The 24,068-nt window shown below is 31.7% G+C and overlaps 2 protein-coding genes across 2 annotated transcripts in view; both read right to left on the bottom strand.

The window, feature by feature from the left end:
- Nucleotides 1–474: 474 nt before the first annotated feature.
- LOC149490886 (sodium/potassium-transporting ATPase subunit beta-2-like) lies at nucleotides 475–10,515 on the bottom strand. The gene is made up of 7 exons (XM_089711338.1): nucleotides 10,376–10,515; nucleotides 3,923–4,051; nucleotides 3,301–3,423; nucleotides 2,684–2,862; nucleotides 2,270–2,374; nucleotides 1,688–1,856; nucleotides 475–1,193 (listed from the first exon to the last, which is right to left on the bottom strand). Exons 1-7 carry the CDS (start codon nucleotides 10,506–10,508, stop codon nucleotides 1,084–1,086), a joined length of 948 nt encoding a protein of 315 aa, XP_089567464.1. The 5' UTR covers nucleotides 10,509–10,515; the 3' UTR covers nucleotides 475–1,083.
- A 2,164-nt stretch (nucleotides 10,516–12,679) lies between these two features.
- Nucleotides 12,680–24,068, bottom strand: part of LOC149490885 (sodium/potassium-transporting ATPase subunit beta-1-like) — a 28,407-nt gene continuing 17,018 nt past the window's right edge. The window contains exons 2-7 of the mRNA XM_089709383.1: nucleotides 15,391–15,519; nucleotides 14,857–14,970; nucleotides 14,380–14,480; nucleotides 14,153–14,251; nucleotides 13,472–13,625; nucleotides 12,680–12,872 (exon numbers count right to left, since the gene is read on the bottom strand). Of these exons, the coding sequence (XP_089565509.1) occupies nucleotides 12,715–12,872; nucleotides 13,472–13,625; nucleotides 14,153–14,251; nucleotides 14,380–14,480; nucleotides 14,857–14,970; nucleotides 15,391–15,519 (755 nt within the window). The 3' untranslated portion in view covers nucleotides 12,680–12,714. The remainder of the gene's footprint in view (nucleotides 12,873–13,471; nucleotides 13,626–14,152; nucleotides 14,252–14,379; nucleotides 14,481–14,856; nucleotides 14,971–15,390; nucleotides 15,520–24,068) is intronic.

The raw sequence follows: 24,068 nt of genomic DNA, 5'->3' as shown, positions 1-24,068 counted from the left end.
AACCCACAGTACAACCACACTTGTGTGTTTTCTTACACACTCGTGTATCTCGGCTTGAATATTAAATTGGAATTAGACAAATCACTAACAACTATAATTAAGAATTTTTTGCGATACTACAGCGATGGTCATGGGATAAAATTAATATCTCGTTTAAAATATTATGTTAAAATACTTAGATAATAATAGAAAAGTATACTCGCGTAAAATCGATGAAGAAAATATTAAGTAGTTAATAAAAAGTCGTATACCTATAAAACATATTTTTATACTTATCATATAATTATGTACCTACATTTTTTTATTGTATGTATATAAATTGATTCAAGGGTTTCATTTATAATGTAGTGAAGTAATTTTTAAAACGTTAAATTATTAAATTAATTAATTAATTATTAAACATTAAAAAATTGCAGGTACCTGCAATTTTTTAATAAAATAGTTTGTCTTGTAAAGAATGAAATAAAACAACAATAGTCAATAAAATTTTGTATTACTAATAATATAAATAAATAATACAGTACATATTCACTATACATATAAATAACAAAATATATTTTCTGCGTACAGTAGGTAGTTTTCTAAACAATTTAATTATAAATAACACAAGCAATACATATATTTACTATTCATGATTCATCAATAAATTGCACCGATCTATTTATAATTAAGACACATTTCTAAGGCACTTGCAGTTTTAAATATGATACTTTCACTTCCGTTAAAACTTTAAAAGTAGTAAATAAGTAAAAGCCCATTAGAGTACTTAGTAATGACTTAATACTAACCTAGATTTTGTCAACCTATAGGTATTTTTTTACAATTAACTCCCATCTCATATAAAGTAAAAGTTATTTTTTAATTTTTCGCAATAATAACATTTCAGCGATATTAGTATATTAAATAGATACTAAATTAAGTACATGATCCTCCTTTTTTACCAGATATTTCTACGTAGTTACATTATAAAAAATATGATATCTATCCATTTTTTTTTTCACATACACAGTCACATACTAATACATACAACAACATTAAAACCTACAACATATAATAAATAAATGCGTTTTCGTGGATATGTGCTCAATCTATCATGATCTCGAGATGAGTCGAACCGAGTCGTTCCTTGAGACTCGGGGTGTATTCTATGTTCTTCGCCCACGCTCGACAACGGATGTTTATAATTACGTTACCTGAAAAGATATAATATGAAATATTATTAATAAGTAAAGGTTTAGAAATAGAAATAGGCAAATTATGAGCATTTCTATGAGACTAAAAAATTCTTAATATTAAAAAGTTTGTTCACCTTTTCAAAAGCTCAATAATTAAACTTTTTACAACGTCGGTGTCACTTTTTGTGCACTTAACTTATCAAGACGGAAATACATTTTTGATTATTGCTTTTCATGAAAAACTAACAAGCTACAAATGAATAGAAAGGAAAAGTATGAAATACACACTACACACATGCTAGGAAAAAAGTTATGAAGTTATAAAGGGAATTAAACTCAACAATATTTTAAATTAATTTGACGAAAGTATAAAACTAAAAAGCATTTAGCAATTTTAACGCAAATGACTACATAGATAAAATATTTACGAACTTATAATCAGTAATAAAGTATAGTAAAAAGTAAAAACTATGAGTATAAATGATTATAATTTTATAAACCACGTGACTCACGGAAAGGATTCATCAACTGCACCGCGACCAAAGGGCTCAGATACCCTGGAGTGTTGTTATATGGGAAGTAGACCTCAGAGACCCCCGGATGGGGCCAGTACTGCAAGGGCCCTAGGGCTTCCACGTCAGCTGGCCGTTCGCCCATACAGGACAACCATACTTTGCGGCGCTGCAATATATTGTAACAAATTTGAAATGGTTTGTAAAAAAATTGGTGTATTTATGTGAAATAACGTGTCTCTACTCTCTTTGTATAAGATAAGTAATGGATTGATAAACAGTTATAAATCATGTACCTAGCTGCTTTCTGGAATAAAGGTTAGACGATATTGTTATCTATTAAAATTAACGATTCTGTGTGCTCTTCCAAATTGAATTGATGTCTGATGATGATTATTATCTTTCATCAATCTTACAGAATCTAATGATCAAACTAAGGGCATACCTGTATTATTTTTTATATACCTAAATATTCAGATATAGTAACAATAGACAGTGGACACACAAAAAATGAAAAAAAAAAATTTTGTTACATATCTTCAAGAACGTCTTGGTACCTATCAGAAGAAATATGTTTTTTACCTCTTGTGGTGTGGTTGTTTTGTTGATATAGTTAAGGATGTCAGGTGGCATGTCGGGGGGCAGGTCGCCGGGGTCGTCGTAGAAAACTGGGTTCCAGTCGTATATCTACAAGAAAAAAAACATACTTAATTATAAATTATGTTCAGTAATTAGTAATCGAAAGCTTGTAAATAAAAACACATAATAGGTACCTTATAAATATGATCTTTCAAATCCCCTTATTAATTTCCATATTATTAAAATTAACGATTACCAGAAGTGGAAATCATAATTTTCCCAATACAAATTAATTAAAATGTTTACTTTATCTTCCAAACAGATGTGTATTGAGAACTTTCTTAAAAAATGTTAAATTTATTATAGAGAAAAACTGATAAAAATTCAATCTAAAAAAAATACATATATCTCTATCACCTTATTAAGCTTTATTATAAGACAGGGCTTTCCTTCCCCATATCCATAGTCGTTTTCAGCAGAGCAAGGGCCCAGCTGTGAGACGTTGAAAGAACAGACATCGCCGGGAGGCGGCTTCTTGTCTTGGCAGTCCCTTTGGTTCAGCCCTTGGTTGATGAGGAGAGATTTGTTCTTGTACGCTGGAAAAATAACAAAGAAACATTGATCTTTATAGTTTAACTGTATATTATTACCTATTTTTTTTTTATTATATGATCATACGATGAAACTGAAAATTAAAATTTAAAAAAGAACGTGTTCCATCTATACAATTTTATCACAGATGATAATAATAGAAATGCTTCCATACACCTTCCATATTAAAAATGAAATGTTTTAACTAACGTTTCAAATTTCAATAGATGGCGTGTGATGTTGCTATGGCATAATGGCACATAGAACCGGACGAAAAAGAAGTAATTCGATTCCTGACATAACGATATGTTATAATGGGTGCCCCCATTAAAAAGACGCGGAGATGGAATCTTTTGATCACCATCATCAATCTCTAATCGATTTCTTTTCAATTAGCAACAGTATATTAAAATACAAATCCTTACAAATCCAACAATACTCACGTGCCAAGAACCCCTCTATATTATCAGTATACTTCTTGTAAGTTGTCTTATTGTCCAAACGGTACCAAATGAGAGCGCCCTCTTCGAAGATTATTGGTCGATGGCCCATGCCTGGGTTATTTCCTGAAACATTAATTGAGAAACAAATTATTAGGTACTTTCTCTTTAAAAAAATTACTGTATTTTTATAAACTCTGTATTTTATGGTAAATCTCTAACAATCGTCTCGGTTAAAACTAAACTAAATTCAATTTAAAATAAATGTACAAATACGTTAACTTTTTCTCTTAAAACAATATAATTTTAATAAAAAACAATAAAGACTTTATTTTTATTAACTTTATGTTTTATAACAAAACTCTATATTTATGGTAACAGCCTCGATGAATCCTGAACAAAATTCGAATTCAAATTAGAGTGTGATTAGAGTGTAAAATGCGTATAGATACAAAAACTTAGACAAGGAATCAAATAAAGAAACATAGTAACAAAGACCTATTTTCATTACACACACATATTCAGAGCAGCATACGTAAAAAAGCTTAGCTTCTTAGCTTTTCTTTATACGTAGATTAATTAAAGCAGCAATGAAGACAGATATTCTCCAACAAATCTTACTTACCAATAATAGACTCAGCCAGTGTGAAGTACGGTACATGTTCATCCACGGTAGCCAGCAGCCCGCACATACAGATGGAGAAGAAGATCACAATACAGATGTACATTACTAGGTAGATGAGGCCGATTACACCTGCAAAAATAAATGTACCTACATTGAGAAGTTTGAATTTGAGACCTTTGTTGAAGAGCTAATTGTAAAGATTAAAAATAACTACGTTAAAAAAACGACTTCAGAAACAAATAATAAAAAATAAATAAATAATTGATATAATTACTACATTTCATTTAGATGAAGGTAATATTTACAAAATAGATTTGAAGTCGGTGGCGTAGTAAGATACCTAATATGTATATGAATTATGAACGTTAAAATCTTTATAATATACAATGCAGTAAATATGCAATGATTTGTAAAGACATTATCGTCTGCTGAATATATTTAACACTATTAGGCGTTAAATGGAATACAACGTTTCTGTGTTTGTATTCATTTACTTTAAATATAACCTAGTGTTATATTTTGTACCTAGATGTATATTATAGATATTGAAGGCCCTTGTAGATTCAGTTTCAGTTACAGTTAGGTTCCAATTTGAAACTTAAACTCAATTAGGTAGGTATAGTTAGGAAAAATTATCAGCCCCCCTAGTCAAGTGGCTTTCTGTTAGCGTAGCGTTCAATAGAATAGACTACAAATGTATGAGATTGACGTAGGCTGTAGATAAATGTAGATAAACGTATCTACAGCTTACGTCAATCTCATACATTCGTAGTCTATTCTATTGAACGCTACGCTAACAGAAAGCCACTTGACTAGGGGGGCAGCTCTTTTAGCGAATACATTATTTTATCCAAGAGAACGAAGACGATCTTTCAAAGACTTTAAACTGACGAAGTTTTAGTGTGTTCGTTTATGAATTTTTATATTATTAACATTTTTGCGTCAATATATGAATCTTTAAAGAAAGCTTAAAATGTTTATAAACATCTGATCTTGATGAAGGAAAAATCTAGAACACTTAGTCTATATTTAAAATTGTAACCGCAAACGTTATTGGTTTTAACAAGGTCGATATTTCTTATGTTTCAATAACCACATTTTTTATTCTTTTATTTCTTCTGTTTCATCGCTACGGACAGATGAATAAAACGTGTTTGTGATAAATTAAATAATAATAACAAGACATTATGTCAATCTTTATACAATTATATATTTACTCCCATTGTAAAGGTCTGAAAATCAATATTAACACATTTAAAACTATTTTTCCTAACTTAGTAACAACATTGTTGATTTAAGTCTAAATGCATTTTTCCTTGCCCTAAATGTCTTGTAAATCGTATCAATCAGAACAGGAAAAGACCAAAATCCAGTATGAATTCAGGTCACAACTTATATCTAGACGTGAGTTTAGTGGATTTAGGTAATGCATACCCTAAATACACAAAATGACGTGAACGAATCGGATGTAGTACAAATAGCCCGGGCGGTCACGGACTGTTTACATTCGCGTATATCAAAGTAAACTATGGTTTATATTATGTTAATAATATAAAATACTTTAAAGATAAAACTTTCAGCATCTTCGCTACATCCTTTCTATGCTATTGAAGTCATATGCCGGCACTATACGTTCGCAGTTTTCGTAATGTTGTGAATTGTCATGGGCAGCGAGTCAGCGACTGTCTCCTAGTATCAAGTGCTGCTCCATTGTTGGTACGCAATAATTAATACAAAAAAAAACATAAAATGGTTCTGGTTTGTCAAAAAATTTTATCATTTGGTGAAACATGTAAAAAATATTCAGAATTGTTCAGTGTATTATTTTTTTAATATTATGTTAAAGTGACGTAACTAGGTAGACTCAAAGGATCTCTAGATTAAGATGTTTTGACTTTTACGATTTCTTAGTTTAGAAATTTTAGTCGTAGGCACATGCCATCAACAAAGAAATAAGCATTGATCAATTATTTCTATAGATATACTGCCACCCTCTTGTTTCGGGTGTGGTATGTTAATCTCTAACAAGGTCAAGGCTTCTTGCAATTCGCTTTAAAATTATTACGTCGTAAAAATAGCATCATGAACTTTTATGACGCTAAAATAAATTTTATTACCGCACCATTTCTCTGGTTATTCGAGTATTTGATTAAACGAGTTTGCGCAGTTTTGTTTGTTGGCTTGAGTTGATTCCATTATAGACACAATCATAAAGTCCAATTTCTTTGATGGTTGTAGCGCTGTCTTTGGTTACCATTTTATAGTTTAGTAGTTTACGTTTTGGCTTTTGCTAGTATGTAATGTAGGTACATATATTATATTGTGCTTTGTTCTATCTGCTTCTTTAGTTAGCGGTTTTGCACGTCATCATCACTACATAGTATAAAACAAAGTCGCTTTCTCTGTCCCTATTTCCCTATGTCCCTTTGTATGCTTAAATATTTAAAACTACGCAACGGATTTTGATGCGGTTTTTTTTAATAGATAGAGTGTTTCAAGATGAAGGTTTTAGTATATAATTTATTAGGTTTTAGACAAAGCGGGCGAAGCCGCGGGCGGTAAGCTAGTATATGTAACGGTGCGTTTAGACCAAACGAACATAGAGCTAGAGCTAGAGCAAGACCATTCTCTTGTGATCTTTTAGTGTAAACGAAAACTTGGAATCAGAGTTATTCATTATTAGAACATTGCATAGAACCTTTTTGAACGCACTAAGAACAACGAAAGAATGCTCTACGCCTGTTTACACAAAAATAATTTGACATAGTTGGGTACTAATTCGCTCGTTTGATCTAAATGCACCGTACCTAAATATGTTATTGAGACGATGCTTCACGTCTTGAATAATATTAAACGAATATCAAACCAAATTACGATAAGGTATTAGTGTGGTATTAGTTTAAATCTTTGCAACCATACTGTAATAAAGCTGACTTTAAAGCCGCGACTTGGCAGCGACAATGGCTTACATAGAATCGCTGTTTACTTATTTAACAGTATCATTGTTGTTAAAATATATAAAAAAGTCTATAGGATTCAACCTCTGTGGAAAATTTTTCTTTCTTTCAACCTAATGTATTTTTGCGAACTATTCACATTTCTTCTTCAATAAGGTTACAAAGGAAAAAGCAGTTCGTAATTTTCCCCATTCTCTTTATCGTCATTATTCTAAGTCTATATCGTATAAGTTAAGACAGGGAACAGAGCCATCACATCAATTGTAAGTATGACCCATGGTATGACGCACGTCCCCAACCCTTGTGTGATATGTCACTTATGTATGTACGGCTGTACCTATGTAACAACTCGACAAATATTCCATCAACTTGTTACCGAAAACAATCATATTTTGGGTATCGGAAAAGTTTGGCAAATACAAATAAAACGATAGACCACTGGTTGTTGATTGCTATAGATAGCAATAATAGCATATATTTTTGAAACTTAACAGCAGTTGTAGATGGTAGTTGGAGCAGGTATTTTACAAGCTTTAAATATTTAAGAGAACAACTAGAATTAGATACTTAACTTCATTTTATTGGGGCAAAGTATATTTTCGACGATTTTCTGGAAATTTTCCATGAAACTACATAATATTAAGTAAGCTAGTGTTATTTTAGGTTACTAGTAACTAGCGAATCCGTGATTCGGTTGCAATTTATATATAATGTTTTAAAGATTTACTGTTGCGTTTATCTTTTATTGACAAGCGCGCTTTTCATTCGCGTCGATGCGCGTAGCCTTCTACAGCTATATCCTACGGGAAATTCTTAATAGGTCATTTTTCTTTGTGTTAAAATTTAAGTTTAGCAATATGTTCCTTACATGCCTATTTAGTCGTTAAATATCACCTTTCTCTAAACCAAAGTTCGTCAAAATCAGTTCAAAACTTGCAGATCAAGTTAATATTTTATTGTGTTTTGTGTTCTTCCATGAAACCTCTGAAATAGCCTTTGAAGAAACAATTATGTAAGCAAAAAAGAAACTGAATATAAGGATAATTTCGCACAATCCATTATAAAGCTATTACCTATCGACACCCATAGTAGCACTAGCACAGTTCTGAGTTATGGCTTCAAAAATAACTGCGGAGAGCGTGATTCACTTACGCGTAAAATATGAATCGAATTCCTCAAAGGAGTAGGTAACTACGGCTTTATAAAATTCACTTTGAATAATTTATGAGTTTTATACAAATCACGTGCGAAAATTGCGCCTATTTTCCCTTAAGTTTGAATTGAAAAAAGCTAGTTGACATAGCTTATGTTTAACTCTAGGCCTTAGGGTCTACTTTCATTCCAAATTTCGTCCAAATCGGCTTGGTTAACCGATAAGCGTAACTAACGGTGAGACAAACAGACTTTTGCTTTAGTATGGATGTTAAATTAGTTTATGTTAGTACCTACTCTTCAAAAGATTCTTATTTATTAGTAGCTTTCCGCCCGCGGCTTCGCCCGCGTTTTCAAAAGAAAAACCCGCAATGTTCCCGTTCCCGTGGAATTTCCGGAATAAAACCTATCCTTAAAATCCAATCGTTTAAGTTGAAATTATTTCGACTGATTTCCTTCTATCTGTTTTCCTCAATAATCTCATCTATAGGATGTATAATCATAACGAATGCAGTTAGTTGCTCATAAAATTTTATTTTCAATACATAAAACTTACTTAAGTACTTAGGTACTAAGAACAAACCAAAAAAAAAATATTTTAACACGTTCACTGCGGCATGTCCAGTATCGGGCCATCAGCGACTACACCACAGTGCGGCGCCCAAAATCGCAGTTTTCACCGTGGTGCGGCGAGGTTTTTTATATGTTAATCAATGACTAGAAAAGAGACAAATATATTTTTGTGATCACAGTTTGAAGTAGGACTCAATTTCGTTTAAAAACCGTATGGCAAAATATTGGACACAACGCATAGAAAAGAAACCGTTTCTTTTGTGTGCGGCATGTCAAATATTTTGCCTGGACAAGCACCTCATGCCGCACTGTACTGCGAGCGCGCCGCGTGTCAGTCTCGCATAGTGATGCACCAGGACCGAAGCACTTTTCTTTTGAGTTTTTTTAAATGACAATGATACCTTAGAGGCTTTAGTTTTTTTACTTTCTTTTATTTCGTAGCATTAATGCAAAAATGTGATGACAGTTGTGAAAATAATATGAATCATTAAAACAAAAGTTACTGAACAAATTAAAACAAAAGTTACTGAACAATTTCCTGATAGTACTCTATCAAGTACCTTGTTTTATATGTGTTTTTTTTGTATCGATGATCTCGTTATCTGTAATAAACAGACTGAAATATACACAATTGATTTATATCGATATCGATGTTTTATTTTACAGTGTTTCCCATCGCTATTACTGTAAACATTCCGTATCAACGCAGTGCGGGATGGCAAATAATTTTTCACAAAATCAGGGGTTTACATTTTCCCTCATATCTTTTAAACTATTGCGTCAAACTAAAAGCTATTTATGCGGTATATACTAGACTATATATACTATTATCTGAAAAAAAAATTTTTGAAATATCTTGAAATTTCATGAAATTATTAACCTTCAAAGTCAGAAGGTGCGATGTGATAAAAATGGCTCATGACGCACAGTGGTGAACTTGCCGATGTGAAGTATGGAAGACATGCCGCAACAACGGTAAGATTGGCATTTTAGGTGCCGCAGTGAACGTGTTAACCAAATAGGCAGTTACTTTTGGGAAGTTGTTATAAGTAGTAACAAAGTGTTCAGTAAACATTTGAGTTTGAGATAGGTAGTTTTAAGATTGAATTTGAGTTGGATATAGGTATTATAGTAGTAAGGTTATTTCTCTTAAAACTATGACTTAAGTAAGGATGCTATTGTAATAATAACATGAAAATGTTATATGAACTTATGTTAATTTATTTAATTTAAAGGTTTTTATTGAAATATTTAATCGTAGAAACGATATAATAGGTTTTTTTAATTTTTTAATTACAGAAGAGGTTTTTGGCGATACAAAACCAAGTGAAATAAATAAATGTTTGAGTTTGAGGAAAAATATCTTAACAATCTTCATAGGTACATACAAACTTTTAGATGTATCACTTACGCTATTGTAATTTAGGGAACATAATATAAGGACAATCGATTTTGAGAATAATGAATTAAAAATATCTTCAATTAAAATCACCAAAATTAGATATTTTTTACGAGCAAATAACAAAATACGGCTGGGCTCATTTCGATGGAAATTGGTTAACCGATAGTTAACATCTCGGAAAATTATATATTAAAAAATGATTATGGTTGTCTTTAAAATACATTTTCAACAGATTAAACTCTGGAAACTTTAATTAATACATTTTTTTATTATTAATTTTTACTTTTACATTCCTTAGAAACCCTGATACATTTTCGAAAATTCTTGAAACCACCCTAAAAACGAAATAAACTAAAAACGGGAACTTACCCCACCGCTTCGGCGTCCTGCCCAGAAACTTTCTCTCCTCCGGATCCCAAATGGCATATTGTATCCTCTGGAGGAAGGGTCTCTGAGGAGGTCGCCTGCAGTAGTTGGGAACTCCGTTCGGCTCCACACCCATGCTGTTCCACGTCCTGTGGTGGACTGAACGAGATGTAGTGTGTGTGACCCGAGTAGGTAGGAGTGGTTTGTGCCAGAAAGGTAGCGCCTCTGTGAGGCTGATTATGTACAAGGATTTTATGACTTTTGGAATGTAAATACTTTAATAGTTATACAGCAAATAGCTAAATAATAGTACATACGCAAAAATAGTGAAATTATGGTTATCAAAAGAGAGGATATACAACGATTAAAAAACAATTTATTAATTAAATTTATGACATTTTTTCTGCCCTGCTTTGTTTTTGTTTGACATCGTTGTGTATTTTGTTTATGAACCCCTTATTTTAACGTTCAGTATGGGTATTAATGTATGCATTCGTAACTGAATAAACTTCTCCTTCTAAAAGTTAAAAAGTTCGTAATTTTCAATAACGATCTTGAAACAAACCGTATCTACGCTACTTAATCTATGACAAGTCTATCCGCCCAAATCTGCCAGCAACCGCCCGCCCAGCCCTGACCAATTAGGTCTCGATACTATTAGCTAAGTGACGGAGCCTCCTGTTTGTACTAGTTAATGGAAAATGGAAATAATTCAATTACTTACGTGTTGTAGTGTGGGGGATGGAAAATTTTGTGCTTAGTTTTCTGGATGAATTTGCACATGTATAGTGAAGTATTTGTTACCGGGAAGGTTTGCATGTCCATGATAAAAGCGTTAGTGTAGGCACACATTACTAAATAAGTAAATAGTAACTACGGTGTAGGTCTGCATATTAAATAACTCTAGAGGTTCATAACAATTTTATAAAAACAATTAGTACGTATTTTTAACTGAGAAATTAAATCTTTTTTATCTTCGATAAAATATTATATGTACCTAGCTGAAATAAATTAATTTGAAAATATCATTCACTCGGGATCACGGGTGGCCAAGTTGGTCAAGGTGTCGCTTCGCCCCGGATTGGCGGAAGACGCAGGTTCGAATCCCGCCTCGTGATCGATTTTTTTTTCTATTCTTAAAAAATTTATACTGAATATATCAATTGGTACATTGAACATTTATTTAAAAGTTATATAAATATAAATATATCTTTAGATTTTATAATAGTTGTAGGAAAAGGATAATGAATTATAAATTAGCAAACTTATTTAGAAATAAAACAAACGCATAGTATTCATATCTTTATTAAAACATTCACAAATGACTGACAAAAATCTTTATATAATTTTGTACTTATTCCAGGTATACATATGTAATTAATTCATTAAAAAAGTATGTACAAATGTAAGTCCGTTTTATTATACTTATTACATAATTTTCTTTAAATGACTAAAATATACAATTTTCTTTCACTTATAGTTGATGATGATTAAGAAAACAATATCATTCAATTTAAATATGTAATAATACGGTTAAAAACTGGTGTCATTATCACTAATAAAATCTATTAGACTCTAGCTTTTATAATAAAATACACATTGGGAATGAAATCACGGTAAATCATTGCAATATTCTATTTACAGTAGATAACAAAATAAAAACTTGGCTCTGGCTAAAGTTAAGACTTACAGCCATTACAAAAAATACACTAAAAGCACAAACGAATAGATAAATTTTCAAAATTTTTTGGCTCCAAATAATCACAAAAAATTACCTAAAAATACATTTTATAATGCTACGTATATAGAAGAAGTTGTGGAAAATTACGCTGTATTTGATTTCCTACGGGTGGGTTTAATAAGGTAAAATTATCTACTTATCAATAAAAGTACGGTGACAATGCACAACCTACGTTTAAGTTTTTAGGTCATAAAAGTGCTATATTACATTAAAATTATAATAGTATAATGTAATAAAATAACTCCACTAAGTAATTACAATTATGAGATTGCATAAATCGTGACAATAAGTAATTGAAAAAAATGTTTGTCTGCGATTATTATCATATACCCCACACGTTTATACCCGATATTTTAATCAAAATCAAATTTTGATGGTAGGTAAGTATAATAAAAATTAACAATTGCAAACGTGAGCTTAAAAAACTAACGTTAAGCTACAGTACATATTTCCAAACACATTAACAAAAAATACATTTTTAAATTTCGATCTCCCAATTATTACAACATAAAATTTGAACCAAAGAGGTCATGTAACTATACAAACTTTTCCATAACACCATAGACAAATATGATAACACTAAAGAGTTATAAAACCTCATCTATTTACTTTCAGCGACATCTGTGTCCGTAGAGTTGAAACCGGTTGTATCCTCTATGTAAAGCAAAATGCGTGTGTATCCAGAAGGTTCTTTCAGGCTTTTGTTGTAGTGTATGTTCTTGGCCCAGGCTCTGCAGCGGATCGCGATTTGTGCGTTGGCTGTAAGAAATATGAGTTCTTATGAACTAAATAAATTATATGCGAAACGAATGAAATTACGAAATTTCAGTAAAAAAATCAATTAATTTTATGTCAAACAAAGATAAGAACGTTATTATTATTACTTGTTATATAGAGTTCATTTTGTAATTTAATAAAAGTCGAAAAATTAAACGACAAATTGTAATTATTTACTTATGGATTGTATTCTATATGAATTTTATAAATAATAGTTATGAAATCATTTTACATTATAATACAATTTAACTTTTGTTTTACCTACATCTAACTAATAATATAACGCTGAAGAGTTTGTTTGTTTGTTTGACGCGCTAATCTCAGGAACTACTGGTCCTATTTCAAAAATTATTTCGATGTTGCATAGCCTATTTATCGAGAAAGGCTGTAGACTATATTATATTATATCATCACGCTAAGACCAACAGGAGCGGAGCAATGCGGTTGAAGCCGTGGGAAACAGCTAGTTGTTAATAAAATGGAATCCCTATAACACAAGATTTTATTCACAGCCCAAATTTAAATGTTGACAGAAATGCTACGACTATCAACCTTGCTTTAAAAATAATAAAAAAACTTACTTATAGAAGTGACTTTAACCGCGATAACGGGGCTCAAATACCCCTCCACATTGAGGTAGGGGTAGAATCGACCCGGCAACCCCCTGCCCCAGGGGTATTCTATATTTGTTGCGTTGACGTTTTCATCCTTGCAGGATACCCAGATTTGGTGATGCTGGAAAGAGATTACAGATAAATCATTTAATGAAATGAAGATATATCGAAAATACTTTAGTCTCTCTGGGTGTTATAAAAGTGAACGTGGAAAAATATATTGTTATTATTACTTATACATAAGCGAAGTTGGCCAAATGTTAAGTAAATACGATGAGTGTATAATCACAGACTAATAATAATATACTACGTGTATGTATAATGTATGTTTTACTTAATATGATATTATACTAACTTTTTAAAGAAAAACAAAAAAGACCGTGTGTGCTGAGCACACGTGTCAGAAGTGAAACTTCTTTGTAAAGGTTCAAAGATACCAAAATCGTCACCTAACTCCATGACGTGATGGTATTGCCATGTCGCGACCTTGATATTTTACTCTCAACGCGCCTAAAGAAGTTTCACTTCAAAAATTTGTGAAATTTACTTGATTTGGCGACAAATAGACAATGTGCGTATAGCTCGTGATAAAAGGCTAGAGTGTACTGATCAACTCATTTATCTAGATGTACTAGATTATCCATTTACCTCAAGCTCTTGTAATGCTCCTATGTGTTCCTGTAAATCACTGGGCATGTCCTCGGGCAGACTGTTGACGTCGTAGTACTCTGGCTTCCAGCCGTAAATCTGAAAATAGGTAAAATTTTACAAAAAAAATATTTTTGAATGAAATTATTTTCAATAAAAAACTTATTACGTATGATGATTAAAGTGTATGGAATATACTTAAGTATTTTATATTTTTTGAAACACACCTTATTTAATTTAATGAAAAAGCAGGGCGTGTCTGGATACCCAAAATTATCATCCGCTTTGCAGTCTTTCTTTGCTGAATACCAGTCTTCGGCTTCATAATCTGAAATGTATTCAATTTATCTTTTACTTGTTCATTACTTAAGAGTAACTTATTAAGCACAACTTTTTAATTTTTATTTTACTTAAGTCTATTCCAATCTCCTTAATTACCCCATATATTTAAGGTATCTCAAACTTCTCTCTTATTTTTATAAGCTATACATATTTGTGAGCATAGTACATTCAGTAGGCCAGTCGCCAGAACTGAACAATACATTAAAGTTTCATTTTTTTAACATGTATTGCTTAGTATTAGAAGGCTGATGTTACTAATAAAATATAGATGGTACTAGTAAAAACCAGCTTCACTTGGCGTCACAGCTCACTACAACTACATTTTTACTCTAATCGCATTACAAAGTGAACCTTCAACCTACCGCTAAAGAAATCCTTCAAATCATCCACAAAAACATCATAACTCGATGTGTTTGTGTTCTTGTAGCGTAGTCCAAAGCCAGCGGTTGGTCTGAATGCTACGCCTGGATTCGCTCCTGAAATTTTATTATTATTTAGTATCAGTTAAGACTGAAGCTTATTATTATTTTGTAAAAGGTTTAATACGCTTCTAAGTTATCTTATTTCCATACCACAAGCTTGAAACGATATCAAGTAGAGGTGTCTAAAACGTTATCATATTATTTTACATCTGCGGTTTTTAACTTACAACCAAATATTAAAACTTGATAATATAACGAAAACTAATATCACATAAATATAGCTATATCAACAAGGAGCCATTCATACAGTTATTGGTAAGTATAATATAGCTCAATATTACAATACTAACTCGGAACTTTGTTGATATTCAAAGAATTACAAAAATGTAAAAATGATACTATGTATTTCTTATTTAAAGCAAAAGAAAACCTATATTTGATACAGTAATGTCAGTTTCACGTGGTTTCACTTACCAATTAGAGAACTGTCTAGAACAAACTTAGGTTTCTTATCATCCAGGGTCAGGAACAGGACACCCATGCAGGTAGCGAACAGCACCGCCAGCACCGCGTAGAAGATCAGGTAGAACGCCAGAACTATACCTGAAAGGAGAGAAATCTAATTTGAAATTAGATATTTCGTTTTTAATCTTATATTTATTTCGACTAGTCACTCGCCCTGGTTCAAAAATGTAGCTTTATCGCTCAGAAAGAATACTACTTTCCTTCTGATGAAAGACTGTTTAAAAATCGCGTTTAGATCGATAAAATCGAATTCGGAAAAATAAATCCATGCGTTTATTAATATTAATGTAAAATTTAGATACTAAATACCTACGGGATACGACTACGAGGTTCCAAGGAAGCAGACCATAAATTTACATGTTAATAAATCTCAATTATCCTAGCAATTTAACAATTGTCCTGAGAATCGGCAAAAAGTCCATGCGCCAAATCGGTCAGGGAAACTGACCTAAATTTCACCTACTATGTCCCCTAGTGAGTTTAGGCACTAGGGGATACTTTTTTACTAACGAGTTAGGGCATGGATACTCAAGAACGTTTATTATTAGTGTCCACTTCCTGACAGGCATCATAAATTTAGTATATCGTGTGTGAGGGGACAGGAGACCTGTAACCCTAATGTATTTAGTTATTTATCCAAAGTCCATTCGGATCTCCAATCTGTCTTTTAGGTTTCTTCATCAAGCGCTATAAATTCTAGATATGATTATTATATGTACCATAAAAATTACCTTCTTCTGCGCCGTTTCATTTATAGCCTCGGCTCTTGATTAAAAAGCCCAGAATGATTTCCTATTGTTTAAAATTAAAGTAAATTAAATGGTGTTGTTTACCTACATAACAGGCTATTATGAAAACTGCTGATTTTACAAGTTGATTGCAACGTATGCATAATTACATATATATTATATGTCGTTATATCCTAATTTAGAAGTAGTATTCTATAATAATTCAATGCGTGCACTTTATGAATAAAACAATGCTCTGCCAGTGCCATGCACCTTTGTTCGTTCATCACGTAAAAGCGACTTCAGGGAATTCGTTTCAAATCAGTGTTTATTAAAAAACTGTATTAATTACTATCGTAAAGTTACATAAAAAATACATAAGTTTAATTTGATGAAACTAATTGACCCATTGATAGACCTCACTAAGATAATAATATACGAAATCTCAGGATAACGCTTGCATCGAGAAGCCCAGCCAATAATTTACATGATGGTTATGGGATACCTACCTACTTCAAAATTTTGAAACATTTCTATAGTATATCTAGTCAAATTGCATATCCACTAGAAGAGTTATAAATAGCTTTCCTGGACACTAAAGTTACTGCCTACTATGTCTTATGAAGAATCTGCTTCTAATCATGGCAAATATTTTAATGCTCTCGCCTCTCCTACTATCGCCTGTTAAGATTAACCATGACCTCAACATTCACAATAATCTGTGACTAATTATGAACCCATGAAAGGTACACTAACCCTAAAACTTTCAACAATCAGGTCAGTTCCGATATTTACAGTAAGGTATTGCGTCTGCGCTATTTCTGATCCATGTGACGTCACGGCGACTGTCATTCGGCTAAATAAATGTGATGTACAGAACAAGTACAGAACTTATTTATGTCTAATGTGCACTATTATACAATATATGAAATGAAGAAATAAGTGCAAATTGAAAGCAAGATTTTGGTTGTAGTTAATCGTGTGAAAAAATTTTATATTTGAGGAACCCTTTTCCACCTATCGAGGAATTCTAATAATGTAAAAATTAAAATTAACTCTGTAGTTAATAATGGTTGGAATCAAAAACATGACTGCTTTGCACATCACTATCATAGCTACAGCCCACGTATCACATATTCTTGGGAAAAATTCATTAAAGCTTTGTCCATACTAAAACAGATTTCTTGGTACAATTTCCATCAATAAGTGTTAGAATTGTTTTTACCCTCATCGTCCACATATTCACAACCAAACTTAACATTATTTATCGTGCCTGCTTCACTTGAACTCAAAATAAACAAAATCACCGAAAGCGTGAGAGCTAAAATCTTTAATACACGCATTTGCGCATATTGAATGCCTCACCCTTCCATGCTCGAAAGACCACAAAGGAACAAGTCCTTGAATGTATAGGAGTGGTAAAGGCTGGTTATTCAAATGGTAATCAGATATTCTATGGTGATTGGTGAGGGTCATGTATTGACTGTGCCGAATAAATTGCGAACATTTATAATGGATAAAGGATAAATAATGAATATTTAAAGCAGTTTGACGATTCTGAACCTGAAACTAGGTTTTATAGAATACGAACCATATGATGAAAATCTAATTCAGTCGGCTGTTAATTAATTTGATTGTAATTTATGAGTAGGTATGTAAAGAAAATATAAATTAATTGATGAGTAAAAACAGATATAAAGTATCATCAATGTAAATGTAGCTAGACATCCCGAAAGCGTATCGACCAGCTTTATTTACAGATCTCGTTTTCTTTACCGTTGATTTTATCCACTCCTTCTATCCATTTAAAATCGTATTTAAATCTTTCGTTATATTAACAACTTCACCGCTCTGAAGTTCTACTTACTTATGGATAGGATTTATATGGGCACTATAAGATTTCATCTAGTGAATCATCTTTCAGGTATAGATAATAGTTATGTGTATTTATGGAGGCAAACGTTTAAATTGTCAATAACACGCTTTACAATGCCAGCAGCATCAATTTAATGGTTCTAAGTCTTTGCCAAATTGTGGATTTCTGTCTAACATTCACACGTCATAGAATTTACTTTGTTTTTACGTAAAGGGACACATCAGTCTAGATTTGAAATGTATGATACTTTGTAAAAAATATTATAAATATGGCAGATGATACTTTGTAAATCCCTACTATAGTCCACACTAATATTATAAATGCGAAAGTAACTCTGTCTGTCTGTCTGTTACGCTTTACCGGTTAAACCTCACATCCGATTTTGATGAAATTTGGCACAGACAATCTTTAGACCCTGAGAAAGAACATAGGCTAGCTTTTATCAAAATACCACGCGGGCGAAGCCGCGGGCGGAAGCTAGTAATATTATAAATATGAATTTTGTATAACTATGAAATGTTTGGTTTATCATGCTTTCAAAAACTACACGGATATACCTAACTGAAATTTGGCAGAGAAACATGTAACATACCTACTGATTTATATTGGCTCAAATTAACGTAAATATTAAAAACACATGTTGAAGCTTTTATGGCTGCATCAAAATATTAAATACTAGATGACTTGCTATTTCAAATTCGAGCCATTTGAAATAAAAAATAAAGCTACAAAGCCCTAAAAATTATGTCTGATTGCTGATGATATCTGACTAGAAGTGATTTGAATAATCCATACTAATATTATAAATGCGAAAGTAACTCTGTCTGTCTGTTACTCAATCACGCCTAAACTACTGAACCAATTTGCATGAAATTTGGTATGGAGATATTTTGATACCCGAGAAAGGACATAGGCTACCTTTTATTGCGAAATATGTACCACGGGCGAAACCGGGGCGGACCTCTAGTTCAATATAAGTAAATAAATTGGACATCCAGATATTATGTATGTAAGTACATATTTATATTTCACCGAGATAATTAATTGTAAACTGTTTTTGGAGTTCAAAAATGTTATAAAGAATGTTTATAAATCGTAAAGTATTTGGGGAATAGATTTCACTGTTTATAAAGGGCGTAACGATTAGGTATGAGTTATTTTAATATTGAAGGTCTTCGTATACGTAATCTACATAATTTTCCATTTCCTTGACCTAATAGATTTCGATTCTATAGTAAGGGTTCGCTTCCCAGTGAAGTAATTAAGAAAAGTAGATTGATTAGTAAAATAACAAACATATAGGTAGGTAAGGCGCTTATTTTAAAACAGAAACTTTAAAAGATAAATTTACTCGATCAAACATTAATTGACTTAAGTAGATATGTCTCATTAAAAATGCATTATATTATCAGAAGTATTTTTAAATCTTACTAGCTTTCCGCCCACGGCTTCGCTTACATGCACATTGCACATCAGTCATTACTCATTATCACAGGAAGGTGGTATAATTCCTCAATTTACTTCAGGTAATTTGAGAAAAATTTGTGTAGTCATAGACATTAGTGTAGTGTAGTCAGAGATCATAATCTCTGGTCTTCAACTATCTCGATGCCAACGTTGTTCCGGCAAACGTTGTTTTGGCTTACTCTTATCACTGAGACCAGGGGGCCTAGTCTCGACACATTAATCGACATCGATCTCGACCGAAATCGGTCGGTAACTAACGATGTTCAGTAACTATAGTATGGACCTAAAAAATTTAGTGTTGTTTTTCCAAGAAATTTACCCTGATATTATGGAATATATAGTAAATTAAAATTAGTTACATAAATTTTTCGCATTATTACAAATACAATTGCATATGAAAAAAGCACATGTTATGCATAAAAAACATGGCAGTTAATTTAATTTTAATCAAATTTGGTTTTTTTTTATATCAATCGATTAATTAATGTTCTATTTATTACATATTCATGGAATCCAAAATTCCATGTATGGCAATCTCCTTATTTACTTTTTTGACATTTGACATCAATCAATCAAAATAATATTTCTATCAAAATAAATATAAATTTTGTGTTTTCAAGAGGATAATTTTTAATTATGTTCTTAAAAATCCTATAAATCTATGGGATAACAAATATCCTAAGAAAACATCAATCTGCGTTATGTTTTTATATAGTTAAAGCTATTAGTTTTAGATTACTAATATTGTGTTATTTGTGAAGTGCAATAAAATTCTAATCAAAAGACTCTAAAAGCTCTACAAGATAATTCTGCTCAATTCGAAGCCTTTCGAGAAATCTTTAAGACATTATAGAAACGGACGGAACTAAAACTAAGGACGGAACGGATAATTTGTATCACTTGTATTTTTAGCTTGTATTATTACATATATTATATTATGTGCATCATTGTATATTTTATTACAGTTAATAAGCAAAGGATGAATATATGCAATTGATTTAGCGGTTCACGGGTAATTATTTATGTAACAAATATAAATATTTATCTATAAATTTTATAATTTACAGATGAACAAGTTACTAGAATTATGTTGATGAGAGATGATGGTTTTGAGCCAAATTTTCAACTACGCTATTATAAACTGTTAAATTTAAATTTTTCTAATAAATTTTTTTCTTAATTCGGTGGTTTTTTATTTGTATTCATCTGTATAATTTTATTATCCTAGAAGTTCAGAAAGAAATTATCCGAATATGAATGCAATAATTTAGGCTCAATAAATGCAGACAGCAGTACACTACATATTTTAATATTTATTTAATATAATATAAAGAGGCTTCTTAACATCCATACTAATATTATAAATGCGAAAGTAACTCTGTCTGTCTGTCTGTTACTCAATCACGCCTTAACTACTGAACCAATTTGCATGAAATTTGGTATAGAGATATTTTGATACCCGAGAAAGGACATAGGATAGGTTTTATCCCGGAAATCCTACGGGAACGGGTTTTTCTTTGAAAACGCGGGTGAAGCCGCGGGCGGAAAGCTAGTTTTCAATAAAATTTTGAAACCATCTTAAAAATAAAACATTATTTGTTTATTTTATTTTAATTGCAATAACTTTATTTAAGAGAAAACAATATTGCGTTAAATCATGTAGCATCGGAAGTTTGAAATATCTTTTTTATTATAAAATTATAATAATTTATAATTTTTCCGACATTATCAACCGTATCTACAAATCCACACAAACCGTAAGGCCCTTCTCCCATTACGATACTTCTAGAATACGATACTCGAGTAGAATACTAGTTAGATATTTGCTCGCTACCCGATGCTCACATATTATGCGACTGAAAAATGACTAAATTCATCATTATTGTGCCTCGTTTTTGTAGACGGACGCTATGTCGAGCGATTCCAGTGACGACGTAAAAGTAGGAAGTAGGTACTGCAGGATTCATCCATATATTGAAAGAAACATAAATTGTAGCTTTTATAGCCGCACGAGAACTACAACATGATGATAAGAATTTTTTATCTTTCTACCGAAGAGATACGCGCGAAACGCGACGCAAAAGCGACCAATCAAACTAGTCGCGGACGTGTAGGATACCGGTAGCGTAATGGGACAAGGGCCTTCGAGATCTTGTCGAGATCAAACGTCGGTATCATAACGATTGACAATGTCAAAGAATAATTTGTTTTGACAATATTCGAATGTGTTGCAAAGAAATGATTTTCCAAATCCATGAAATCTATATTTTATTTATTTTTCATATATCTACGGAATTGAAATAATGATGTTATTAATTTAGATAAAAATGCATTGCTACAAGGCTATTATTATATAAATATTTTGACGCATAACGGAAAGTTTTGTGAAGAATAAAAATTATAAACAAATATGTATCCATTGTATACTTCCATCAAATTGGGGAGAGGTATTAAGCGACATCATTTTCATTGCTGAAGACGGGACTATAAATTAGTTATCGGTAATTACCGTCTAATTTGTACAGACTACGGCCCCTGGGCCTTTAGACAAACGTACCTAACGCCATGGAATAGAAACTGCTAACGCTAATTATTGACATAAGGTTGATGTTCCGACCGTCCCTCCATACATTTTTGATTACCTCTAAACACTTAACACAGACACTATTTCTTTAAAACTAATCATTTTATCACTTCTCTATAATGAAATGTGTGCGCGTTCGACCTTTTTAATCAATAATTTACAATATTTACTTAGAAAAACAACAGTAAAATACCGGAAAAATTTGACACTTCTACAGTAGTGTGCGTGACTTTTGCCAAGCGAAACACGACATAAAGCACGACATCTAGCGCATAGACTATATACTTATTACAGATCTAGCGCGTCAATGTCTAAACGAAAGGCGATGTTTAGACATTGACGCGCTAGATGTCGTGCATTCGCGTTCGTTATCTTATGCATAATGAGCATAATTCTAATAAATCAAAGTTCTGTGTAAAAATTGAGTAATTTCATTTCCAATCGTTCAAAGAAAATAACAATAAAATAAAATAAAACTAATGACCTTAGAAACTATGTTTTTTTTTATTTATTACTCATTATTGTTCGTCCGTCGTAGGTCTGTAAACTGTATTGTACACTGAAGGTAAATGGTACTGTAGGTACTTTAGTTCGGCGTCGTCGCTCGTCGGCTTGATATAAAATTACATTCTTGATTTCATTGACACGCGCTATGATTTGCGCGCGGAATTTCTTGTGTTGTGAATTTATTTTTGTATGCTATGCATTTTAATTGATTCAAATTGCAATGTTTCTCTAGTATGCATTTGAGACTATATTGTAAATTGTAATAATTGATCGTGGGTATAGTAATTAATTATTCTAATAACGCAATTAGTAATATATGTATTTTCGGTGGGATTCAAAACAAAAAATTGGCCCGTGATTTTTATGAAATTTCACCACATTGCAAATCACATCAATCATAGTTCATACACATGTATGACGAAAGTGATTAGTATTGTGGCTAACATTGACTCATCAGTTCATCACTGAAACCAGTGATAAATCAGTACCTATATCATATTGTGTTTGAATATTTTTAAACAATGATATAAGTATACAATTATTATAAATCGGTAAACTATCAAAGTAATCACAAACTTGCAAACATTGGTAAAATGTCCAGTAGTTTATGAGCCTATTCATTACAATCAAACAAACAAACAAAGTTTTCCTCTTTATAATATTACTTATTAGTGTAGACAAACACTATGAATACGATCACGAATGCAAATTCGGGGATTTTCTAATTATTGCTAAATAATAATTGAATTCGTTTTGAAATACTCTATAATTTTTAGTGTATAAATAGACATTTATAATGTGGTGCTCATTTTTTTTGTACTGCTAACGCTATTGTAGGTACCTATTTTCGTTGTTTTATTTCAAGTGAACACGGCCATACAATTTTGTCACGAGCCGCCTATGATTGTAGGTACTTTTGTTAGGCTCCTTCGTCGTCCGCGTCGGCTCGAAAGTTCTTGATTTCATTGTCACGCGCTATGATTTGCGCGCGGATTTTCTTGTGTTGTGAATTTATTTTTGTATTATTATTATTTTTTATTTATTTTTTTATTTTATTGATTCAAATAAAATATTTCACTAGTATGCATTTGAGACTATATTGTATTATGTATAATTTATCGTAGGTATAGTTATTCTTATAACGCAGTTATATTTTCGGTGGGACAATTTGACCCGTGATTTTTCTGAAATATCACCACGTTGCAAATCACATCAATCATACACACGTATGACGAAAGTACCTATAGTGGCTATAATTGACTCATCAGTTCATCACTGAAACCAGTGATAAATCAGTACATATATTATATTTTATTGTGTTTGAATATTTTTTAAACAACGATATATACAATATTATTATAAATCGGTAAACTACCAAAGTACTTCCGAATTTTCAGACAGACAAACAAGTAGTTTGAACACGCAGTTTTCTTATACTAGTAGCAAAAATCAAAACCATAATATT

The sequence above is a fragment of the Colias philodice genome, chromosome 2 (assembly GCF_061535455.1).
Source record: "Colias philodice isolate Cphi_HAF_F1 chromosome 2, ilColPhil1 Martin Lab GWU primary, whole genome shotgun sequence".
In the NCBI taxonomy this organism is placed as follows: Eukaryota; Metazoa; Arthropoda; class Insecta; order Lepidoptera; family Pieridae; genus Colias; species Colias philodice.
Note: the sequence above shows the minus strand (reverse complement) of the source record. Positions and strands in the feature narration are given on the sequence as shown.

Excerpts from the sequence above, each read along its gene's own strand:
- LOC149490886 (XM_089711338.1), bottom strand. The coding sequence starts at position 10,508 with ATGGGTGTGGAGCCGAACGGAGTTCCCAACTACTGCAGGCGACCTCCT. Across the intron at positions 4,052-10,375 it reads CAGGACGCCGAAGCGGTGGG|GTGTAATCGGCCTCATCTAC; the intron begins GTAAGTTCCCGT and ends TTATTTTTGCAG. Across the intron at positions 2,863-3,300 it reads TATAGAGGGGTTCTTGGCAC|CGTACAAGAACAAATCTCTC; the intron begins GTGAGTATTGTT and ends TTATTTTTCCAG.